Source organism: Saccopteryx leptura, chromosome 6 (genome assembly GCF_036850995.1).
Source record: "Saccopteryx leptura isolate mSacLep1 chromosome 6, mSacLep1_pri_phased_curated, whole genome shotgun sequence".
Lineage (NCBI taxonomy): Eukaryota > Metazoa > Chordata > Mammalia > Chiroptera > Emballonuridae > Saccopteryx > Saccopteryx leptura.
Window position 1 is genome coordinate 92,041,849 of NC_089508.1, and position 24,881 is coordinate 92,066,729.

The 24,881-nt window shown below is 40.7% G+C and overlaps 2 protein-coding genes across 2 annotated transcripts; both read right to left on the bottom strand.

Moving 5' to 3' along the window:
- Nucleotides 1-8,338: 8,338 nt before the first annotated feature.
- OR6J1 (olfactory receptor family 6 subfamily J member 1) lies at nucleotides 8,339-9,590 on the bottom strand. The gene is given in 3 exon segments (XM_066343652.1): nucleotides 8,339-8,718; nucleotides 8,907-9,413; nucleotides 9,416-9,590. Coding segments are annotated over 3 exon segments (1,062 nt in total).
- Nucleotides 9,591-22,391: 12,801 nt separating this feature from the next.
- On the bottom strand, nucleotides 22,392-22,879 carry LOC136377366 (UDP-N-acetylglucosamine transferase subunit ALG13-like). The gene is given in 2 exon segments (XM_066344037.1): nucleotides 22,392-22,438; nucleotides 22,441-22,879. Coding segments are annotated over 2 exon segments (486 nt in total).
- Between the last annotated feature and the right edge of the window lie 2,002 nt (nucleotides 22,880-24,881).

A 24,881-nucleotide genomic window follows, 5' to 3' on the forward strand; every position in this document is an offset into this window, starting at 1 on the left:
TCACTGTTGGTGGGAATGTAAATTAAGTACAACCATTATGGAAGAAAATATGGTGGTTCCTTAAAAAATTAAGAATAAAACTACTATATGACACAGCAATCCCTCTACTGGGTATATACCCCCAAAACTCAAAAACACTGGTACGTAGAGACACATGCACCCCCATGTTCATTGCAGCATTGTTCACAGTGGCCAAGACATGGAAACAACCAAAGTGCCCTTCTATAGAGCAGTGGTCCCCAACCCCCAGGCTGCGGACCAGTACTGGTCCATGGGCCATTTGGTACTGACCCGCAGAGAAAGAATAAATAACTTACATTATTTCAGTTTTATTTATATTTAAGTCTGGATGATGTTTTATTTTTAAAAAATGACCAGACTCCCTCTGTTATATCCGTCTAAGACTCACTCTTGACGCTTGTCTCAGTCACATGATACATTTATCTGTCCCACTCTAAAGGTCAGTCCATGAAAATATTTTCTGACATTAAACCAGTCCGTGGCCCAAAAAAGGTTGGAGACCACTGCTATAGAAGATTATCTAAAGATGATGTGGTACATATATACAATAGAATACTACTGAACCATGAGAAACAATGACATGGTATAACTTACGACAACATGGATGGACTTTGATAACATTATACTAAGTGTTCCTGACCCGGCAGTGGCGCAGTAGACAGAGCATCAGACTGGGACACCAATGACCCAGGTTCGAAATCCTGAGGTTGCTGGCTTGAGCACAGGCTCATCTATCTTGAGTGCGGGCTCACTGGCTTGAGCATGGGATCACTAGCTTGAGCGTGAAATCATAAAGATGATCCCACGGGCGCTGGCTTGAGCCCAAAGGTCACTGGCTTAAATCCCAAGGTCTCTGACTTGAGCCCAAGGGGTCACTTGCTGTGCTGTAGCCCCCCTGGTCAAGGCACATATGAGGGAGCAATCAATAAACAACCAAGGAGCTGCAACGAAAAATTGATGTTTCTCATCTCTTTCCCTTCCTGTCTGTCTGTCCCTATCTGTCCATTCCTCTGTCTCTCTCTCTATCTCTGTCATACACACAAAAATTATACTTAGTGAAATAAGTAAATCAGAAAAAGCTTAAAGCTGTATGACTTCACACATAGGTGGTATACAAATTTGAGACTCATGGACATAGATAAGAGTGAAGTGGTTACCAGGGGGAGTGGGGTGGGGGAAAGGTATAAAGATGGACAAATATAAGGTGACAGAGGATGATTTGACTTTGAGTGATGGGTTTACAACATAATCGATTGCCCAAATGATGTGGAGATGTTTACCCAAAACCTATCGGCTCTTGTTGATCAATGTCACCCAGTTAAATTTAATTTTCTAAATAAAAAAATATATATCATATTTTTCACTCCATAAGATGCACTTTTTCCCCAAAAAGTGGAGGAGAAAATGCCGTGTGTGTTATGGAGTGAAAATATGGTATTTTATTAAATATTTTAATACATACCATTTGGTTCAGAATATTTTTTTCATATTTTCCTCCTTAAAACCCTAGGTGTATCTTATAGTCAGGTGTGTCTTATGGAGAGAAAAATACATTATATTATTATTATTATTAATTGTATTTTATTGTTTATATTTGCCATAATGTATTGACCCAGTTTTCTATTATTGGATTTTAGAGTGCATTCTGAATATTTTTATATTATAAACAATGTAAAATTAGATGTAAAATTGCAGGATTGAAGGGTATGGAATATCTTAAGGCTTTTGATAAACAATGAAAACAGTTTATACCAAGCAATCAAAAAAGAAAAAGCAACCCTGAAGGGAAAAGAAAAAACAGGTTTTACTTGTGTATAAGCAAAAATTATATGAATAAGTAATTCACAGAAGATATACAGATGACTGATGAACGTATGAAAAGATGCTCCACCTCAGCACAAATAGAGGAAGTACAAAACAATAAGAAACTATTTAACATGCAGATTGACAATATCTGGTAATGCCGGTGCTGAAGAAGATGGACATTTTCATACAATGTTGGTGGGAGAGGAAATTGTTACCACATTTTTTGTAGACAATTTGGCAGAATCTACCAAACTAATTTACTGAAATTTAAAATTGACACACACTAGGAGCCATGAGTTCAAATAATAGGAATTTATGCTAATAAATTTTAGCACCATTAACAAAACACTAGAAATATCAGTGCCCATTGGTTATAAAAATTACATCTAAAATGAATTCTGTAGTTTTATGTAGTATTGACATGGAAAAAATTTCAAATACCAAGTTACAAATGATTCTTTTTCTTTCTCTTTTATTTATTTATTTTTTATTTTTTAGTGAGAGAAAGACAGAGACAGGAAAAGAGAGAGATGAGAAGCATCAACTTGTAGTTGCATGACTCTAGTTGTTCATTGCTTGCTTCTTATACGTGCCTTGACAGGGTTTGGGGGCTGCAGCTGAGTCAGTGACCCCTTGCTCAAGCCAGTGACTTTGGGCTAAAGCCAATGACCATGGGATGGGGTCAGGTCAATGATCCCTCACACAAACCAGTGGCCATGTGCTCAAGCTGGTCAGCCCACACTCAAGCCAGCAACTTTGAGGTTTTGAACCTGGGACCTCAGCATCCAAAGTGAATGATCTATCCACTACACTGCCACTGGATCCGGTCAGACAATTCTTTTAACACTAAGCCATTTTTGTAAAATAAAAGCTATATGTGTGAACAAACATGTTTATGTTCTATAAGCATAACAATGTTTGCTGCTGGAGAGTGGAATTGACTGACAGGGATCTCATGTTTTACACTTCTATATTGGCTAAAATTTTACAATAGATATGTATTTTTATTATTAAACATTAAAGCTTAAAAACACAAAAGCTCTCCAGTCAAAAGCAAATCCTAATTTTGATTTATGTCAATGATGTTAGTTTCAGGGGTGAAATGTATATAAATCATTGAAATGTATATAATGTATATAAATGTATATAAATCATTCAAAAAGCTAAAAAAGACTCTGGCTAGCTTTGTGATCCAGGATGTCTTTCTTAAAACCTGGGAATTAACTCTTTGAAGTGCAATTACCAAGGAATATAGTGCTCCTGTCTCCCAGTCTCTGCGAGAGGATGAGAACTTAACCTCCGGGAGGCCTTACTGCCAAACTATCTCCTGTACTAAAGATATAAGAAGTTTATTTTTTCTTGAATAAAGCCAATTCACTAACAGATGGTCACCCCAATTACCAAGTGAATTTAAGCTGAACTATGTGTGACAAATGGTGTGTCAAGTCCTCTTACTTGAGGACTAGCTATTTAATCTTGACAAAATGTGTATACTTTGTGTATTGATTTGGCTATTTAAACAGGTGAGATTTCTTTCTACTTGCAATAGGCATCTGCAGCCATACCACCCTGAACACACCCGATCTCGTTTTTCTACTTGCAATCGTTTTAGAGGACTTGTTGCGATGCTCATCATATTCTGGTTTAATGGGTATTAGTAGTAACTGTTAAGCCTAATCCGGAGGGACCTGAAACATTGAAGACACGAACAAAGTCCGTCGATTACACACCAAAGCTTTATTGTCTAGCTTGGCCAAGTGGCGTCAACTCCGACAGAGGTCTGAGGGAGAGTGCTCGCCAGCCCTTCGTTCTACTTAGTTTTTATAGTTTTGTAAGTGGGAAGTACAGAAGCAAAAATTGTAATTAGGAGCCCCTTACCACTATTGGTTATAGTCATATGTCCTTTAACATGATAGGACCACGTTCAATTTACAAGCCATACATTATTTTGGAGGAAACAAAATTTACAAGTCAACACAATGGCAGAAAGATATTTTTTTACATATTAAAAGGCATTCCCGGCCTGACCTGTGGTGGCGCAGTGGATAAAGTGTCGACCTGGAAATGCTGAGGTCGCCGGTTCGAAACCCTGGGCTTGCCTGGTCAAGGCACATATGGGAGTTGATGCTTCCAGCTCCTCCCCCTGTCTCTCTCTCTCTCTCTTTCTCCCCTCTAAAATGAATTTAAAAAAAAAAAAAGGCATTCCCATATTATCTAGTGTTCATCTTCTATCTCTCTGTCCAGAGTCACACGTGTTAACTACACGCATTTACACAGGAGAGGTAGTTTCCGTGGGGACAAATGCCCGCAAATGGCTCATAGTTATAAGAAAAGGTTTATTTTGGCTTTTCTCTCCCTGCACCTGGCTAGCCATCCACCCCTTTCCCCACAGGTGTGGTTGAATGTCTGGGGATCCATGTTTTCCTCCCCTTTGCATTTACAATACAATGCCAAGGGCCATGCTGGTTAAGCCAATCACACAGTACAGAGACTATTCTCACAACTTCTCTGCACACCGTAACCCAAATTAATAAAATGTTCTCCAAGCCTCTTAAAATATTAACATTAATTCTGTAGTTTTTGGTACTTTACAACACCTGCGGTGAAGTGGCTCAGTGGCTCCTCAGTAACATTGTTTTCTTTCTCTTTTACCTTTGTGGAGAGGTTTCTGGGGTTGGCAGGAGATTTTGTTTTTTATTGTATTTTTCCAACAGCTGCCTAGTGTCAGACGGCCATACAAGTTTGGAGGCCTGGGAGCACACACCTCCCCCACCCCATTTCTGCCTGCTGCAGCCTGGAACAGTCTCCTGGGAAATTAACAGAAGCCAAAGGCAAAGAGGGGCTGTGGGGGTCACAGATACATTAGGAAAAAAAAGTCACATCACAGACTAGAGACACACTATTGTTACCAGAACCCCAAAGTTTTTCCTTGGATCCCTTGCCGGCAGGTACTGGCCCAAAGAAATGCACAAGCAGGAGTTTGCAATATTGAAAGAAAAATAGTTTAATATTGAATTGGCTAATCCAGAGATAGAGAGCTTGTGCTCTAAACAAACAGACTCCCTAAAGGTGTATAGATTACAGATCACATGGGGCAAAATCACAATACACCATGGGTTAGGGGTTACGAACCGTGCTGAGAGCTGATTGGTCAGAGGTCAGGTAGGGATAATAAATTATTTCTTTAGGTCTTGAGGACAGTCCTGAGATCTTTTCTGGAGTCCCTCTGTCCAGTCGCATAGGAAAGTACCAGGGAGTCATTCCATCATAGAGCTCAGGAACTGAAACATAACTTCAGTCAAGATGTTACCTTTAGCTTGCCAGAGGTCCAGACCTTGTGATCATTACTCAGGTCCAGCTACTGTCTTCTGCTGCCTCAGGGGTTGCTAATGATTAGGGGAAAGTCTAGGTCTCTAAGGGCATAGACAGAGCAAGAGATGATATCTAGAGCAGGGTTCTAACACTAAATTTAATCAAAGTCTTAAGAGCCCTCATTTTCATTTCCCCTACCCCCAGGTTTTCTAGGATGATACAACTAGCCATCTAAGGCTCAGTCTTCAGAGGAAGGGGAAAACCTACTTCCCATTTTGACTTGGAAATGAAAAAAGTTTCTAAGTGGGAGCAAGTACAGACCAACGGAGGCCAGATTTCAGGAAGAAAAACTTCTTTGTTGACCTTCACCCCCATATCTGAACACATCACCATTTCCTGATATCTACCCTCTCAGGGACCAGCCCTCCCAGAGCTGTATACTGCTTCCTCTTCCATTTTTTTCAAACCTCCTGTCTGGCAGACTGAACTGTTTTATTTAAATGTGAGTGGCCCAATCCAGTCCAAGCTAAGACTTGCATTTTTAAAAAGGAGTATTGCTAAACTGAACACATTTTCACTTTATATAGTATACATTTACTGAGCATACCTAGTGTGAGAAACACTGATGTAGGTTCCTGGGAGAAATAAGGTAGGGGACCCAGAAACTCCCAGTCTTCTGTCCAAAAGGTATTTGCTGTCTTTTGAAGAAGACAGACAGATAAGCACACCAATCCTACAAAGGATGAGAAGGCTTAGAAGAAGAAAGTGAATGGAAATGCTTGGTGTTTCCAGATGATGCTCTAATCAACTGAGCTAACTGGCCAGAGCTTTGTTGTGCTTTTAAATCCAAACCAGAAACTTTTGGACAGTGGTTTAAGACTCCCTAAGAAAAATGTGGGCAAGAAAGAAGTGCTACCGAGAGGTCATGGACCTAAAGAGAAGACTGGGTTATGAGGCCCTATCAGCACCTTGCAGGCAAGCAGAGTTCTAGTTCCCTTCTCTCCACTAATCTGACTTCAGATCCCGCTGTCTCTTTAATCTCATGAAATACTGGGCCTTGGAGCCTTAACTGTTTTGCCAGGTATACCTCAACAGTGTGTGCTCTGGGCAGGGCCTACCAGCCAATGGGTCTAAATCTTGGAGCTTGGGTCACTCAAAGATGCAGGATCTTCTGTATGTGAAAGAGCCTCTCAGTCTCTGGGGTTCCCACTCCTGGCCTGCAAAACCTCCAACTAAACTCTGCTTATCTGAGCTCACCTTTCATCATCTGTTACTCATAGGTTTGGTTGTCAGCTTTGGAAAGATTGTCCCTCTGCTTAAACTTTAAAATGCTACAAGAAATTTCAATGTGTTAAGAAAACTGAGACACTGAATACACTTAAATGGGCAATAGGCAGACCATATACGACAGCAGACCTCTGACCCATAAATTCTGAAGCAATCAGGTAGGGCAGCCAAACTACTATCTCTGCAGGAAGCAGCCCAGAATGGTCAGGCAGTGCGTTAAGACTGCCAACTTTCTTATTGTTTTACAGCCCCATCCCCTCCCCCAACCTTTTTCCAACTCAGGACTACTCAGAGAAAGCCACATTTGCTCCCCAAACCAATCACAAAAGATGCCTGCCTTGTAGTTAGCCCACATCCAGTTTCCCCGTGCCAAAACCCTCCAATCAGAACACACCTGACCCTTACCCTCTTCTTCCACTATAAAGCTTTTCACTCCCTTCTTACCTTTGAGTTTCTGCCAAACCCAAGTCATGGTGGCTGACTCTTTTGCTATAGCCACTTCTGGATAAATAGTCTCTGTTCTCATTTAGGTGGTCTTCATTTATTTCCACAGCACTTTATAGTTTGCTTAGTTACGCTATGTCCTCTGACCAGTTCCATGGGGAATACAGGTGTTCATTTAAGCAAAGTGAATGCTGCAATGCTAGAGGCCAGAGGGGACAGGAAAAGAAGTGTTTCTGATGACACTGAGAAGTTTAGTTTGCATTGACCTGAACCATAGGCCTAGATGGTGCCAGTCAAGCATCTGAGGCAGTGTTTGGGCACCAAGAATTCAGTTCAAAACAGACATCTTCCTAGTTCCTTGGAGCTAGAAGAGGTAGGGGATCTACACTTATGCAGAGAGAGAGTGCGACCACTTTACAGTCACGCTACTTTTTGGTTGTGAGAAACAAAGACCTTCTCAAAATAATTCAACAAAAAAGGGATTTGATTTATGGGTATTAGCAACCTCATTGAACCCAGGAATAGGAAATAAAACTCTGCCAGCTCCCTGGCCTGAGAAGTCATTAGAGAGGAAGGCCCTTTTCTCTGTGTCCCTCTCTGCAGTTGAGAGGGCTCTCCTCTATCTCTTTGCTAGTTTTCTCTCCACACCAAGTCCATTCTCTTCAATGGGCAGACTGGTTTCCTCTAATTACTCAACTTGGACATGGCCCCCCAAATGGCCACTCCAGACGCCAAACTTACTTTAGCTTCCATTGTTTAGTACAGTTTCTACATCTCTTAGTTCAAACTCTTAAAAAGAGACATTTGTTTGCATAGTTTATCTGTCCCAGCAAACTCACCCAGGTTACACACAGATCACTGGTCAGGCAATGGATTGTGCCTTCAGATCATTTATCCACAGGTCAATCACTGGAGGCTGAAGGAACAGGGTCATGTCTTACATAAGAATGTGAGCATGTGGGATATTATAAACATGTTCTATTATAAGAAGCAGTATTATTAAATAACACAGACTACATATATCTGCCACAATCACTACAAATGTCCACTGAGGAAAAATAATCAATTACAGGGCATGACAGTGGACTGGAGAATAATAAAGGCTATTCCTAGAAAGATTCCTAGAGAAGATGGAAGGAAAGAGGGTTCATGCAGAGGGAACCAGGAAACGCTTTGTGTCAACTGGTTGTGGTCAGTATCCATGAGGAAATAAAGCCAAACATGTTGGGACTTTGAATAGGACGCAGACTGTAAGGCTCTTCTGTAATTCTTAGAATAGTCAGTGTGGAGGGGACTTAGAGGTCATCCAAGTCCAACCCTGACATACTTCAAATGAGAACTGGTGACACAGTGACACAACTGTGGTCACAGAGTTAGAACCAAGGTCAGAGTTCAAGTCCCTGTCTCCAAGCTCAGTCTTTATTCCACTATAAGCCATTCAGGATCCCTTAGCTAGCTTGTCCTTTTGCTAAGGCCAGTCCTCTCTACTACTAGGAATTTGTACACTGCATACACAGTGGTGAAGAAAAAGAGGGACTAGCCCTTCCTTATTGGTCTTTGTAAGAGATGATTTGCTCCTTAGCATTGTCATCATCCTCTTTTCTAAAACTCCTTGAATCCTGACCCAGACGTTCTTGAGGATCCCCAACATCAAGTCATTCCTCAGAGTATATGAAAAGGGGTTGAGGAATGGATTCACAACACTGCTTAGAATGAAAGGGACCTTGCAGACCTTCAGATAGTCTTTGTGGGAGGGAGTCACACAGATAAATATTGTGATGCCACTGGAAATCATGACTGTTGTCAGGTGGGAAGCACAGGTGTTAAAGGCCTTCTTCTTGGCCTGACCTGTGGTGGTGCAGTGGATAAAACATCAGCTTGGAACACTGAGGTCACTGGTTCAAAACCCTGGGCTTGCCTGGTCAAGGCACATATGGGAGTTGATGTTTCCTGTTCTTCCCCCTTTTTCTCTCTCTCCTCTCTAAATAAATAAATAAATAAATAAAATTTTTTTAAAAAGGACTTCTTCTTTCTACTTGAGGAAGGGATAGGCACTACTGTCAAGGTGGTGTACATATAGGAGTAGACTACACGGACTATGCAGCAGAGGATGGTGGTGGACAAAAGCATAAAGTCCATCTGCTCAATGACAGAGGTGTCTACACAGGCCAAGGCCAGCAAGGGCCAACTGTCACAGAAGTGGTTGATAACATTGGAACCACAAAAGGGCAGCTGGGAGATGAGGATGGTTGGAAAGAACACAGATAAGAAGCCTCCCACCCAAGAGAACACAACGGTCCCAATGCAGACAGGTCTCATGATGGTGCTCTATTGCAGGGGATAACAGACAGTGGCATAGTGATCATACAACATAACTGTCAGCAGAAGAAACTCTCCCCTGCCCAGGAAGAAGTAGAAATAGCACAAGATGATACACCCAGCAAAGGAGATGGTTTTATCCCCAGATGTTAAGTTGAGCAACACTTTTGGAGAAATGACAGCAGGGAAGAGGATGTCCAGGATAGAGAGGCTGCACAGGAAGAGTACATGGCGGTGTGGAGGCAGGAGTAGGACAGCACAGTGGAAATGATGAGCAGGTTCCTCAGGAGAGTCTTCAGGAATGTGAGCAGCAGCTACAACAAGAACAGCAGCTCCACTTCCCTGCTGAGAAGAAATCCCAGCAAAACAAACTCCCCCACATTAGTAGTCTGATTGTCCATGGGCCTGAGGGCAGGGCTCAATTCTTCTGATAGAACAAAAGGAGAAGGTGCCTAGAAGACTGTTCAGTGTACAAAACCCCTTTGCTATTCACTAGAAAAATATGAACATACAATGTGTTCATCCAAACTGGATATGTACTATAAATTTAACTTGGTTTTAAATTATTTGCCTATCAAATTGAAACTTTTAAAAATTATAATGTTCATTGCTAAAGATGTCTGCCTTGAGACCTACATTGTCAACAGGTCATAAGAACTTTCTAAAATATAATGTAATTTTTATCAAAATCCTTAAAATTGAGCCTGACCAGGTGGTGGCGCAGTGGATAGAGCTGGGATGCAGAGGACCCAGGTCTGAAACCCAAGGATACCGCCTACGGCCATACCACCCTGAACGCACCCGATCTCTTCTGAAACCCAAGGTTACCAGCTTGAGCACAGGCTCATCCGGTTCAAGTGCAGGCTCACCAGCTTTAGCACAGGGTCACTGGTTTGAGTGTGGGATCATAGACATGACCCCATGGTCGCTGGCTTGAGCCCATGGGTTGCTGGCTTGAAGCCAAAGGTCACTAGCATGAGCCCAAGGTCACTGGCTTGAGTAAGGGGTCACTCACTCTGCTATAGCCCCCCAGTCAAGGCACATATGAGAAAGCAGTCAATGAACAACTAAAGTGCTGCAATGAAGAATTGATGCTTCTCATCTCTCTCCCTTCCTGTCTGTCTGTCCCTCTCTCTGTCTCTGTCAAAAAAAAAAAATTAAAATCCTTAAAATTGAGCAAATCCTTAGACTCAGAAATCCACCCAGAAGAAATAGTCACCACATAGTTTGCTACAACATTCACCACAGAATGGCCTAAAATGATGAAAATTTGGCAACAATTTAAGTATCCAAAAATGGGGTATGGAATAAATAAATTGTGATACATCTAAATAATAATATATCATGCAGCCTTTAAAAAATATACTTTAGTCCTGGATGGATAGCTCAGTTGGTTAGAGCATCACTGGGCATCTCAGAGTTTATTGGTTTGATCCCTAGTCAGGGCACATTTGGGAACAGATCAATTTTCCTGTCTCTCAATCTCTCCCTTCTTCTTTTTAAAATCAATAAAATTAACATAAAAAATAAAATTATATTTTGATATGTAAATGACAAATTTTATGTAATGACAAAATAGTCACAATGTATTATTATTAAGATTTTTAAAGCAAGTTATAAACTAGTAGTAACATTGTGATTTCATTTTGGAGATAAAATCTAAATTAGCAAAAGTCCTATAATAATCAAGACATTGCTGAAGAAGAAGAAACTAAGGGTCCTCGCCCAAGTAGATAACAAGACATAAAAATAGTGTGATTAAGTCAAGGTGGTATTGGTACAAATACACATGAACTGACCAGTAGAACAGAACAGAGAGCCAAAAAACAGACCCACACAAATATGAAACAGTGATATATGTCAGAGGCAAAGGGAAGCCTGTACTGCTGATTGCCCATATGGGGGAAAGAGTAACATTGGATTCCCTACATTATATCTGATACTAACATCCATTCCAGATGGACAAAAAAATTAAATGTAAAAATAAAAACTTTTAGGGGAATATTGTTTTTGGCCTTATGATAAAAAACAACTGATTAAAGAAGATCTGAAAAGTGATAAACAAAAATATATATATTGATAACTTAAGCTACATTAAAGTTAAGAACTTCTATTTATTAAAAGACCCCAAAATAAAGTTAAAGGTATATTGCCAATAAGGAGAACATATCTATAACACAGATAATGGACAAATATTTATTATCTGTAATATATAATCTATATATTGATTCTTACAAAACCACTATAGAAAAGCAATCCAATAAATAAAAAGAGAGAGTCTGACGGGGCAGTGGCACAGTGGATGGAGTGCCAGACTGGGATGCGGAGGACCCAGGTTCGAGACTCCAAGGTTGTCAGCTTGAGCGCGGGTTTGAGCACAGCTCACCAGCTTGGACCCAAGGTTGCTGGCTTGAGCAAGGGGTTACTTGATCTGCTGTAGCCCCATAGTCAAGGTACATATGAGAAAGCAATCAATGAACAACTAAGGTGTTGCAACAAAAAACTGATGATTGATGCTTCTCATCTCTCTCCGTTCCTATCTGTCTGTCCCTGTCTGTCCCTCTCTTTGGCTCTCTCTCTATCCCTGAAAAAAAAAAAAAAGAAAGAGAGAGCCAAGCATTTTATCTGAATTCTATTAAAGAGAAAAGAAATATAGCCAATAAATGTACAAAAAGATTCTTGATCTCATTAGTAATTAGGTAAATGCAAATTAAGACAATAACATGATACCATTTTATACCCACAATATTGTAAACAAAAAGAATATGACAAGTGTTGGAGAAAATGTGTATCCAAAGAAATTCTTTCACATTGCTGGCAGGAGTGTAAATTTATATAATTACTTTGGAATTAATTAGTCATTACCATGTAAACATTAACATTCATATGCTCTGTGACATTCATATGTTTCTCTAGGTAGAGAAACTTGTATACCAGAAGACAAGCAAGGATGTTCACAGTAGAAAGGAAAAAGAAACAGAGAAACATAGAGAGAAAGAAAGGACAGACCAATGTGTCCAGAGGCAGGAAAACCAACAAATAGTGGTTTGACCACAGAATGGAATATTATACAACAATGAAATGAATGGAAATGAATGAACGACAGCTCCTTCAGTAGCAAGGACAAATACTAAAAACATTAGAGAAAAGGCAATCTCAGAGGACTACACACAGTAAAATTTTTTGTAATTTAAGCTTAAAAAAAACAAGATTAAGTTATATATTGTATAGACATATCACAGTGTAGTAAAATATGATTTTAAAAGAAAAGGGAACAATAAACACAAAATTCTGAACAGGGGTTACCTCTGGGGCAGGGAGGCAGGGCATGAGCTAGGAAAAAAATCCATGGTTGTAATTATCTGTGTTGGATTTGGGTGGTGGGCTCAGTAGTGTTCAATATCATTAAGCTTTATCATAAAGATGTAGGCAAATATTAAATATACCCTTTGGTATGTGTAAAAATTTATAGTTAAAAAGATAATAAAGAAAATATATGCCAAACTGTTAAGAGTGGATATTACTTGATGGTAGGACTCCAAGGGATCATTACTTTCTTCTTGATTGCCTATGTTTTCTCTATTTTTCTCTCAATGAACCAGTGTTTCTTTTACATTAAAAAAAAAAAAAGTTAAGAGTTGTCCAAAAAGGAAATATATATAATTTATTGATTATTGATTGTGTATATATGTTGTTATGAGGGATAAGAAGGAAATGTATGGACAGAATCAGAATAAACATTATTACAGGCACTTAGAATACACTGTTGCGCAGATGAATGTAAGAAAGAGTAAGGAATGTAAATTTGTGATTCCCACATTGGGCAGCTGCCCAGGCCCCCACCTTAGAGAGAACCCAGATTACAAGTGCCACTTTAACAACCGGTTTGCCAAACTCAACAAAAGATTAGGTATCAGTTCTGCTAAACCAGTGCAAATTGGTTGAATCGCACCACTGTCTATGGACTTGTCTAGGAAAAAGAAGAATAAATTTATAAAGGAAGAAGACTGGCCTGATCAGGTGGTGGTGCAGTAGATAGAGAGTCGGACCAGGACGCGGAGGCCCCAGGTTTGAAACCCCGAGGTCACCAGCTTGAGCCCAAGGTTGCTGGCTTGAGCAAGGGGTCACTCGCTCTGCTGTAGCCACCTTATCAAGGCACATATAAGAAAGCAATCAATGAACAACTAAGGAGCCGCAATGAAGAATTGATACTTCTCATTTCTCTCCCTTCCTGTCCTGTCTATCTGTCCCTCTCTCTGTTTCTCTCTGTCTCTGTCACAAAAAAAGGAAGAAGATTGAAAAATTCTGAGGATTGAGTTTAACCTCTGGCTGTCTAAACTGAGTCAGAATTCTGTACCAGCCATTCCTGCATGGAACCTATCCCCAAGACCTGCCCCACCTCAGTATACTCCTGTCACATATGCAGTCTCTCCAGCCAACTCATTGTGTTTGTGTTGCATAAGAATCTCTTTTTAGAAGCTTTCTTTCCTGACCTGTGGTGGTGCAGTGGATAAAGCATAAACCTGGTAATGCTGAGGTCACCAGTTCGAAATGCCAAGCTTGCCTAGTCAAAGCACATATGGATATTGATGCTTCCTGCTCCTCCCCCCTTCTATCTCTGTCTCTCTCATTCTCTCTCTCTCCTCACTAGAAACTAAAAAAAAAAATTGAGATAAAATTTATATACCATACAATCCACTCATTTAATATATTTTTATCAACTCCTGACAACTATTAATCTACTTTCTGAGTCTACAGATTTATCTGTTCTGGACATTTTATATAAATGGATCATATAAGATATGTTTTTTTGTGTCTGGTATTTTTCACTTACCATGCTTAAAGGTTTATTCATGTTGTAGCATGGATCATTGCCAAAAATCTTGAAGAAGGAATGTAGCAATGGGAAAAGCCCTGGCCCTTGAGAGAGGCCCTGACCCCTAGGCATAGCAGACACTTCACTTGCTCACACACACACACACACACACACACACACACAGCAATTACTAAGATCAGATATATTCAAAGTCTACAAAAATCAAGAAAAATGATAACAGAGGGTAAACCTGGGCTTTGTCACCAAATCTAGAAATGCTAAGATGAGGGAACAAACCACTCATTTAACTCACAGAATACATCATTGCAGGAATTTCGACTGCATGCAGTAGAAAACCATTCCCTTGTATCAAAAATATCAAGAAGTTTAATGAAAGCCACAATCCAATGCTTTTCATACAGGAACTTCTGCTCTCTAGGAAGCCCAGAAAAGCTGAATGATTTCTCTGCACTCACCTCAACTGGGGGATCCTCAGCTGGAGGCTCAGGGCTGCTCATATGGCTTACCTGCCCCTAGGATCATCTATAGTAATTATCTTTATCAAAAGCCACAATGAGCTCCATTCATGTTCGACCAGCAGCATCTGGGTCCATTCATGTTCGATAAGCATGCACATGGTGTAGAACTGAAAAGTCTAGTCTGTTGAGTATTTACGCTGCTCAAGAAGTTACAGGGTGTAGCACCCATTCCAGAACCCAGGGGTCTACGAATCCTGTGGGGTCTTACCCTGAGCAGATGAAGAAGTGACCTTCAGTTTAGCTAAGCCACCCACTGATCAACTGGAGCCTCCTATTTCTATCTACACAGTCTGACGTATTTGGGGGCAGGGGGAGCAACCTCTCCACCAAGCTACAGTATGATGCCTGTCCCTCTCTCCGACTACCATATTCCCTGTCCCCTCTCCAGTCTTCTGCTCAGTACCTGCAGCCCAGTCTTAGTTGCTTCTTGATTCCAGGGCGAATTGGAACTGAAACACTGTTCTCACCTGGTAGGCAACAATTACCATCCTGCTTCTCTCATTTATTCTTCCTCTGTCCTCTCAATCAAACATGTACCATCTCCTCATCAGATTTTTTCAGAGACTGGAAGGCCAAGTGTCCCCAGGGCTAAATTTCTTCTAGGCTTACTACAGGACAGTCAGTCCTGTCAAGGGGCAGTGTAGCTGGTCTACCAAAAAACTCTGGACTTGGAGTCAGGAGATCTGGTTTTAAGCCCACCTCTTATACCACCCTTAAGCCTAGACAAATCACTTTATCTTTCTGGATATCTGCACATGAATCTTCATATGACAAGCAGGGATAGTGCTCTTTTCCCTATCTTTCTCACAGCCTGGTTGAGAAGCTCACAATGGAAAATAAGATAATTAATATGAAGTGCCTTAGAAATCATAAAACATTATATCAAGTATTGCCATTTTTTCGAGAAGCTCTGTTATTCTGCAATTTTGGCAAAGAACAAACCCTGCTTTCCTTGTCTCTACTAAAATATTGCCCCCTTGTCCCGGAACACTATCACTTCTGCCCTGGAATACATCTGGTCAGGTCACAATTTTGCCTGAATTGTTTTCTCTTTGAACAGCATATCTAGTTAACTACAAAGAGAGAAGACAAAGAGAAGATGCTTCTCTACATGAGAATTTCACTTAGCCTTCCTTGCCTAGGACTTCTGTAATGAAGACACTATCCCTCTGTCCCCACATTTCACCAAAGATTCAGCAATACTCACAGCAATGCTCTCAGAGGGGACTCAGCAATCTTCACATTAGCTTAGATGAGGCTGACTGGCCACCTTTAGCAGTCCCTGCCCAGTGGCAGCCCAGGCTTGGGCACTGTAATACTGAGGCTTCTACTGCCACAAACTGACTCTGCACTCTCATGGCTGAAAGGGGCAATACTATGGCAGGGTCTCACACTTGGATCCCATGCTTGGACTTCCACTGGGGCAGGGTGGGGCAGGTCTGGCAGGAATGGTTCAGATGAGAGCATTCACTTTCAGAGAAGGATCCAATCATGGGGAGTCCTCAGGGGCACAATTTACAAAGCTGTCCCTGAATCCTAAGTCTGAGCCTAATGTCCCTGAGGCCCACTTAGGAAAAGAGGCAAACCCAAACATGTCTACACTAGCAAGAACTGAAACCAGAACACTAGCCAACATTAACATCACCAGAAATATCTTAGAGTCTCACAGTGCACCGTCCTCTATCTGCCCTGTCCCCAGACCCATCATGACAATTGTGCTTACCCCTGCCACTCCATCTACATAGTACAGTCTTTTCAACATTTTAAAGTACTTCTATCAATACACCAAATCTTCAGTGATCTTCCACCATTCCAAAAGAAAAACCCCCAGCTGTTCAGTCTGATGCTCAAGAGCCTTACCTCTAATCTCTCCCAGAATTGTATCCCAACCTCAGTTCCTACCTTACACACTTCCCATACACATCTTTTACTTCAGACTAACCACTATCTTTTTCTTTATTTTCTTTATTTTTACTTTTATTTTTTACAAAGTTAGAAGCAGGGAGACAGTCAGACAAACTCCTGCATGCACCTGACCGGGATCCATCCAGCATGCCCACCAGGGGGCGATGCTTTGCCCATCTGGGGTGTTGCTCATTGCAGCCAGAGCCATTCTAGTGTCTGAGACAGAGGCCATGGAGATCATCCTCAGCACCCAGCCTCCTTGTCTTAGGGAGGGGAAGAGAGAAATAGAGAGGAAGGAGAGGGGGAAGAGTGAAAAAGCAGATGGGCACTTCTCCTGTGGGCCCTGGCTGGGAATCAAACCCAGGGCTTCCACATGCCAGGCCAATGTTCTACCACTGAGCTAATCAGCCAGGGTTAACCACTATCTTTATTCTGCCCTAAACTGGCCTTGTGTCCCCAACTATCCAAGCATAGGTAATGTCTTCTCCACCCACCTCGTCCAGAGCCCAGCTCTTGTTCCTCCTCCTCAAACCTACACTGCGTTCTCCTTCTCTTGAAATATTTTTCTTGCACTTGGAATCAGAAATCCATGGTGTAGAACTTGAATATTTTTAAACTTTTTTATTTAAATATAACACATATACATAGAAGCACAAAAAAATCATAAGATCAATGAATTATTATAAAGTGAACACACTCATGTAACCACCATCCAGATCAAGAGATAGAATGGTACTAGCATCTCAAAAGTCCTTTTCAAACCACTTACCTCCATTCCAAAGGTAACTTTTATTCTGACTTCTAACAACTTGGGTTAGTTTTGCCTGTTTTCAGAATGCATATAAATGGAATTGTGTATTGATTTGTGTTTGCCATCCTTTGATCAACCTTATACTTGAGAGATTCAACTGTGCTGCGTGTGACTCATTTTCATTGCCATATAATATTTTACCCTTACACACACACAAATCTTTATTCAACTAGATTGATGGAGCTCTTTGTTTTATTTTATTTTTATTATTTTTATATTCTCAGTTCCCAGTGAAAGCAGCCCTATTTAGGTTAGTGAGGAAGGCGGAGCATTTCTTACTCCCTATTTCCTTCGGGGTTTGATTATATATTTAGCCAATTTTTCACTCAACCATACCTTCGGGTGTATTGTGAAACATCTGGAGGCTCCAAGGATAGGTTTTTCTGTTTCTGGTTGAAGATCTTGTTGAGTTTTGGGGGAGATTTATCGGTATCACTTCCTACCACGCCATTACTCTGACGTCATCCCCTATTTTTATTATTTTTAATATTGTTTTTTAATTGATTTTAGAGAGAGGGAAGGAAGATAGAAATATCAATTTGTTGTTCTGTTTATTGACACATTCATTGGTTGATTCTTGTATGTGCCCTAACTAAAGATCAAACCAACCTGCAACCTTGGCATATCGGGATGACTCTAACCAACTGAGCTACCTGACCAGGGCCTGGGCCTCTGTTTTTTCAATTCAAAGTATCATTAACTAAGAAAATAATATCACTTTTCTAATATGAGTGCTTTTAAGATTCAAAACAGAACTCTTAATCTACAGAAATTTTATTTAACATAAATGACATTCATAAATTTAAAGATTAAACCACAAAATAACTATAAAGGTCAATGACTTTAGAGTAAGAAGTACAACCTTCTAGAAAGTTTACAGCTGCCACTTTATCCTGCTTTTACTCCAGCAACTCCCATGCCTGCCCTCCATTCACCTAATGGTTTCAACAACTGGTTAATTATAATAGATGACAAGGACAAATATTTTCCAGACTTAGCCAATAATTTTATGATGTATTAGCAACTTCCATGAGAATGTTACTCATAAACTTTTAAAAAATCAATAGCTTCACTATATAATTGCTCTTTTATCTTAGCTACCACCTTCCTCTAATTGTGTGTGATCATGGAACCATGGAAATTTGGAGATGGGAGAATACCAATGGTACAGCCTCCTCATTCCACAGATGGAGATATTAAGTCCAACACAGGTTAAATGAGTTGTCCAAGTAACAAAGCTGTTGAAGGAGTAAAACCCTAGCTCTCCTGATTATAGCAGTTTGGAAGAGAAGAAAATCAGTGAAGGTTGAAGTGCATGCACAGGATTCATGGAAAATGTGAGATTAAAATTAAGACTTACAGTCTTTAAATTGGGAGCAGTGAGAACTAGAATGTGAGTAAAAGAGCCAGGTACTGAGTCAAGCTACCATTTAGCAGTTATTTGAGTCACTGAAGTCAGAAACTAGATTTTAATCACTTTGGTACTCCCTAAGCCTAGTACCATGTAATGGACACAAGAAAAGCTCAACAATGAGTGAGCAAGCAAGTAGATATAAAACTATATACTCCAGAGAAATTTATGTAGAGAAAAAAAAAGAATGGAACCTCAGTGAAGGCCTTTTAAACTAAAAAGCAGGAGAAGGAGTCACCATGGGAAACAAGAGGAGTCAGAAAGCAAAACAACAGAAACAGAGACATGCAGCATTAGCAAGTGGGAGAGAAGAAATTTAAGGTGGTATTAGTGTCATCAGCATCAAATATATGAAGAGCTTATGAAGAACAAGAATGAACCTGGTTCGATTCCCAGTCAGGGCACACAAGAGAAGCGACCATCTGCTTCTCTCCCCCTTTCTCTACCCCTTCTCTCTCTTTTCCCATCATGCAGCCAGTGGCTTGATTGGTTCGAGGGTTAATCCTGGGTGCTGAGGATAGCTCGTTGGGCCCAGCATGTCAGCCTCAGGTGCTAAAAATAGTTTGGTTGATTCTAGCATGGCCCCCATTGTGGGGGAGAGGTTGCCAGGTGGATCTGGTTAGAGCACATGTAGTCTGTCTCACTCTCCCCTCTTCTCACTTAAAAAAAAAACAAAGGAGCCCTGGCCAGTTGGCTCAGCAGTAGAGCGTCGGCCTGGCCTGCGGGGGACCTGGGTTCAATTCCCAGCCAGGGCACATAGGAGAAGCGCCCATTTGCTTCTCCACCCCCCCTCCTTCCTCTCTGTCTCTCTCTTCCCCTCCCACAGCCAAGGCTCCATTGGAGCAAAGATGGCCAGGGCGCTGGGGATGGCTCCTTGGCCTCTGCCCCAGGCGCTAGACTGGCTCTGGTCACGGCAGAGCGACGCCCGGAGGAGCAGAGCATCACCCCCTGGTGGGCAGAGCGTCGCCCCTGGTGGGCGTGCCGGGTAGATCCCGGTCGGGCGCATGCAGGAGTCTGATTGTCTCTCCCCGTTTCCAGCTTCAGAAAAATACCAAAAAAAAAAAAAGGAAAGTAATTGGACAATTAAAAAATAATAAGGCAAAATGGTTATTACTAAGCTGAACTGACAGCATATTTTTTCTGGGCAAGAGTTGAGGTTCCAATGTAGCTGGGAAGAGCAGATAACATCCATCCCCAGCCTGGTGCTATTGACATGCTCCCTGAGCCCATTCCTCAGAGCATCCACTTACATTAGTGCCTTCAATTCTACAGCAAATAGAGGTAAGAAGTGGCCTCTCATATCCATTTGCATATATAATTTTGTATATAAAATTAAGAGTAGAACTCTGACCCACATTTAGATTCAAGGACCTCAGCATCTATTAAGCATTCTCTTGAAATAGAGTAGACCCTAAGATGCTTAGTAAATGCAACACACATAAATAACTGAATGTTGACTTCAGAGACTCATTGAGAATAAATTCATATGAAAACCATGACAAAAAACTGGGTAACAATGTGGAAACCCTCAAAATGTCCCTTTTCACCTCTCCCCTGTGACCACTATGTCTCAAGATCACCAGACTAGGTCAGGACCAGAGGATTTGAAGGAAGGGCTCATCTTTATCAGGTCTGGCTTTAAATGTCAAGAATAATGACAGGGATGCCCTGGCCAGTTGGCTTAGTGGTGAGCCTTGGCCCAGCATATGGATATCTCAGGTTTGATTCCCGGTCAGAGCACACAGGAGAAGCAACCATCTGCTTCTCTACCCCTCCTCCTCCTCCTTCTTTCTCTCTCTCATCCCCTCCTGCAGCCATGGTTTGATTGGTTTGAGCATATCAGTCCTGAGCACAGAGGATGGCTCCATTAAGCCTCTTAATCAAGTACTAAAAATAGCTCAGTTTTGAGCATGGTCCCAGATGGGCAGAGTATCAGCCCCAGAGCCAGGTTGCCGAGTGGATCTGGGCCCATACTGTCTCTCTATCTCCCTTCCTCTCACTTGGAAAAAGAAGAAGAAAAAAAGAATATTGACAGGCATATCACTATCAACACCTCTACAGGCACTGGTGCCACTAGCCTGGCCTCTGGCAGTCACGTGCAGGTTTGCTTCTGCTCTTTACCATTTGGCAAACATTGACACCTCCAATATCTCAGGCACATTTTAGCAGATGCAGAAAACACACATATCAGAGAACAAAACCAGTCGTTGCCCTTCAGCGGTTATTGTCTAGAGTAGAAAGTCCACAGATGAATTCAAGGTGTGCTGGGAAATCCCTTATATTATATGCAAAATAGTGTATCTAAATAGATTGGGAAGGAGGTGGGAAGAGCCAAATTCTCAAATGGCTTTATGATTCAAAAAATGTTAAGAACCACTGATTTGGGACCATTCACTACCCCCATTTCCAAGTTCTTTGCAAGTACCCACGCACTTACGGCAGGCACTTCTGATGTCTTCTGACTTTCTGTTGTACATAGGAACTTGCTCTCCTCAAGGGCTCAAGGCAGACTCCTGGTGGTAGAGAAGGGAAGCACACCTCATGGTTGCCCTTGTCTGTAGTTCCCAAGAGCTCTGTCCCTGGAAGGATGAGTTGATCCAGGGAGTGCCTGACCCTGCTCTTTTGGAATACTTTGGGCTCATCCAGGAGGCAGACCACTGCCTAAGCCTGACAGGCAGAAAACTAAGGAGAAATATCTCTTTCAAAAGTACTACCTGCTTTCTGAGACTTCCCCAGACTAAATACCCTCTGACTGCAATGGAAAAACATTTTCTTCTATAAGGGGTCAAAGAAAGCTCAGTGAGTGGTTCAGGCCACGAGGAAGAGTGCAAACCGAGTGAATGCACTGGGCACAGCATGTCTGGTCTCGCAGTCCTGTTTCTCATGGACAATAATCAAATGTCATTCTTAAATGTTCAGCACTCTTAAGTACATTTTTGTTAGTGTGGCTCTCTCAAAACACCACCTACCCATCCTCAGACACAACTTGAGTCTTCAAAAAGGAGGGACAGGTCTCCTGGGATTCCTTGGAATAACACCATTATCCTCCTAAATACTTTACTTTTCTGCTGAGTCATGTAAGATATAAAACATTTAATCCTAAAATGGAGTGTTTCAATGAACTTGAACCCCAATGTTTTTGAAAAATGTAATGCCTAGAAGCAAGAATAAGTTATTTTTTTCCATGTCAAAGTTTTCAAATTTTATTCATATTTTTTCATAATTTCAATTCCATTTGGGAATCTAAGATAAAACCTGTGAATGCTCACTACATATTTCTAATACTAAAAAATAAAGATCAGGGGGAAATGTAATAAGTTTACTAAACTATAATAAATATTTCAACCCAAATGCTAATATTCACACTATAAATTTTCTAACATTCTATAAATGTAGGAAGTTTATTAATTTATATCATTCTGCAAATATATATTATGTATTTAATTTAACTTAACCACATTCCGTAGATGGACTTAGGGTTTTTTTTTTAATTTTTTTTAAATTTTTTTTTATTAATTTTACTAGGGTGACATCAATAAATCAGGGTACATATGTTCAAAGAAAACATGTCCAGGTTATCTTGTCAATCAATTATGTTGCATACCCATTACCCAAAGTCAGATTTTCCTCCCTCACCTTCTATCTAGTTTTCTTTGTGCCCCTCCCCCCTTTTCCTCTCTAGGGGGTGTTTTTAAAGTGTTGAAAGTTCAGTGTTTATTTTTATAATCCAACAATTTTATCCAAAAATGCTGAAAGTTTTTCTGGCAGGCAGCAGGAAAACATTTCGGTGTGGATAAGTCTGTTGACTGTAACAGCCCAGGAAGTGTGCTGCAGGTAGAGAAGAGATGGCCATCTTTGTGTAGCAGCTTTGCCAATTCCAGCTGACAATTGGTCATTGACTGTACATTTGTACTCACTACAAGAGGCTTTCTTTTTTCCAGAGTCTCCAAACAGCTTCCTTCACCTGCCTGATTAATAACAAGATCTGCTTTCTCAAGATCTTCTTTCAATGAACACTTGTACCTGTGAACATCCAGAATAAATGACTCAGTAATGAATGGCTCAGGTACCACCTTTCTTCTACCTATTTGTAGAACGAGTCGGTTGTAACTAAGGCTCTTGATGATTAGCAGATTGTCGTGTGCCAGTATATACACAATCAGGTCATCAAAGCTGGTGGTCCCCACAGTAACAAACACACACTTCATCAAGAGAATTCCCAAGCCAGAATCACAATGGGGAGATGTCAATAAAGGAGTTATTTTTCAATTACCAGCAATTTTCTGATTCAGTTTTGGAAACAGACTGTATTTGTTTTGTTTTAATTTTATTCTTTTTCTTTTTTTCCTTTTTTAAGTGAGAGGAGGGGAGATAGAGAGACAGACTCCTGCATGTGCCCTGACCAGGATCCAACCAACAACTACCATCTGGAACCCTCGTTTGGACCAACTGAGCTATTCTCAGCTCCCAGGGCTGATGCTTGGACCAACTGAGCCAATGGCTGTGAGAAGGGAAGAGAGAGAGAAAGGGGAGAGGGAGGGGAAAAAAAGCAGATGGCCGCTTCTCTTGTGTACCCTAACCGAGAATAGAAACCAGAACATCCATATGCCAGGCCCATTGTATGTTCTTGTCTCCTTTGTCACAAAAAAATCATCATAAAGGTGTGGGTTTATTCTGGGCTCTCTATTCTGTTCCATTGATCTGTATTTTTATGCGAGTATCATGCTGTTTTGATTACTATGGCCTTGTAATCAGGTATCATGAGTCCCCTAACTTTGTTATTTTCTCTCAAGACTGCCATGGCTATTCAGGTTCTTTTGTGGTTCCACATAATTTTTGGAATATTTGTTCTAGTTCTTAGTAGGACTTACATTGAATCTATAGATTTCTTTGAGTAGTGTGAACATTTTAATGATGTTAATTCTTTCTATACATGAACATGGTATTTACTTATTTGTATCTTCTTCAATTTCTTTCTTCAATGTCTTATAATTTTCTGAGTACAGGTATTTTACACCCTTGGTTAAGTTTATTCCTAGATTTTTTTTTATGTAACTGTAAATGGAATTATTTTCTTATTTTACCTTTTTGATAGTTAATTATTGATATACAGTATAGAAGTGCAACTGATTTCTGAATATTTATTTTGTATCCTGTGACATTACTGAATTCATTTATCAGTTCTAGTAATTTTTTGGTGGAATCTTTAGGGTTCTCTATATATAGTATCATGTCATCTGCAGACTGTTTGAATAAACACTTCACTATTGTAAATCCCAAACAGTGTCTTCAGTGACTTAAGACCATGGTGAGCTATATTGCTTTCCTTTGAGACATTGAGATGACTTGCACTGAGAGAAGAGATCCATCTCTGAGGAGTAGAATGTGTCTTGGAAAGTAAGCTTAGAATCAAAATGGGGTTTCCCCTTCTCATTGAGCCTCACCCAGGACAAACAGAGCAAAGAGAGAGATATAAGGATGGCACAAATGGCAGAAAGCAATGTGACAATATAATGAAGGGTCAGGAAAGTGTAAGTTAAAAAACAACAACACCTGTGTAGGGATATGGCTGTTGGACTCTAGGAATAATAATTTCCTGTATCTTATTCTATAGGTTTTCCTTTCCTTTTTTATACTCTAGGATTTCCTCCTATTATCCCAAGGCTTTTGACAAACATTTTCAGTAGGTGTTACTTCTCTGGTGTATTTGGTCAAGTAACAGAGGAGTCTTTGTCTGCACTTGGGGTGAGGAGGTACGGGAAAGCAGTAGCTGGTGGAGAAGCAGATCATAAGATGGCCAGAAGATTAGCAGAACTGCAGAACCAACAGGAGTCAGCAGAAAAATGTAAGCGTTCTTCTGAGAATTGCATGGGAGCAGATTCAGTAAACTATTAAACTTTCAGTTGTCAATCAGGATCCAGACTGAGACTTGTGATATTTTAAAATATTTTCTTTATTTTAGAGAGAGAGAGAGAAACATCAATTTGTTGTTCCCTTTATTTATGCATTCATTGGTTGTTTCTTGTATGTGATGTATTCTGACTGAGGATGGAACCCACAACATTGGCATATCAGGTCAATACTCTAAACAATTCATCAACCTGCCAGGGCAGACTCTTGTGATTTTTAAGCACAACAAAGAAGGGTGACATTTAAAGATCAGAGAAGCCAAAGATTTTAGAGTTAGGTAGGTAGGCAGGTAGATAGTTA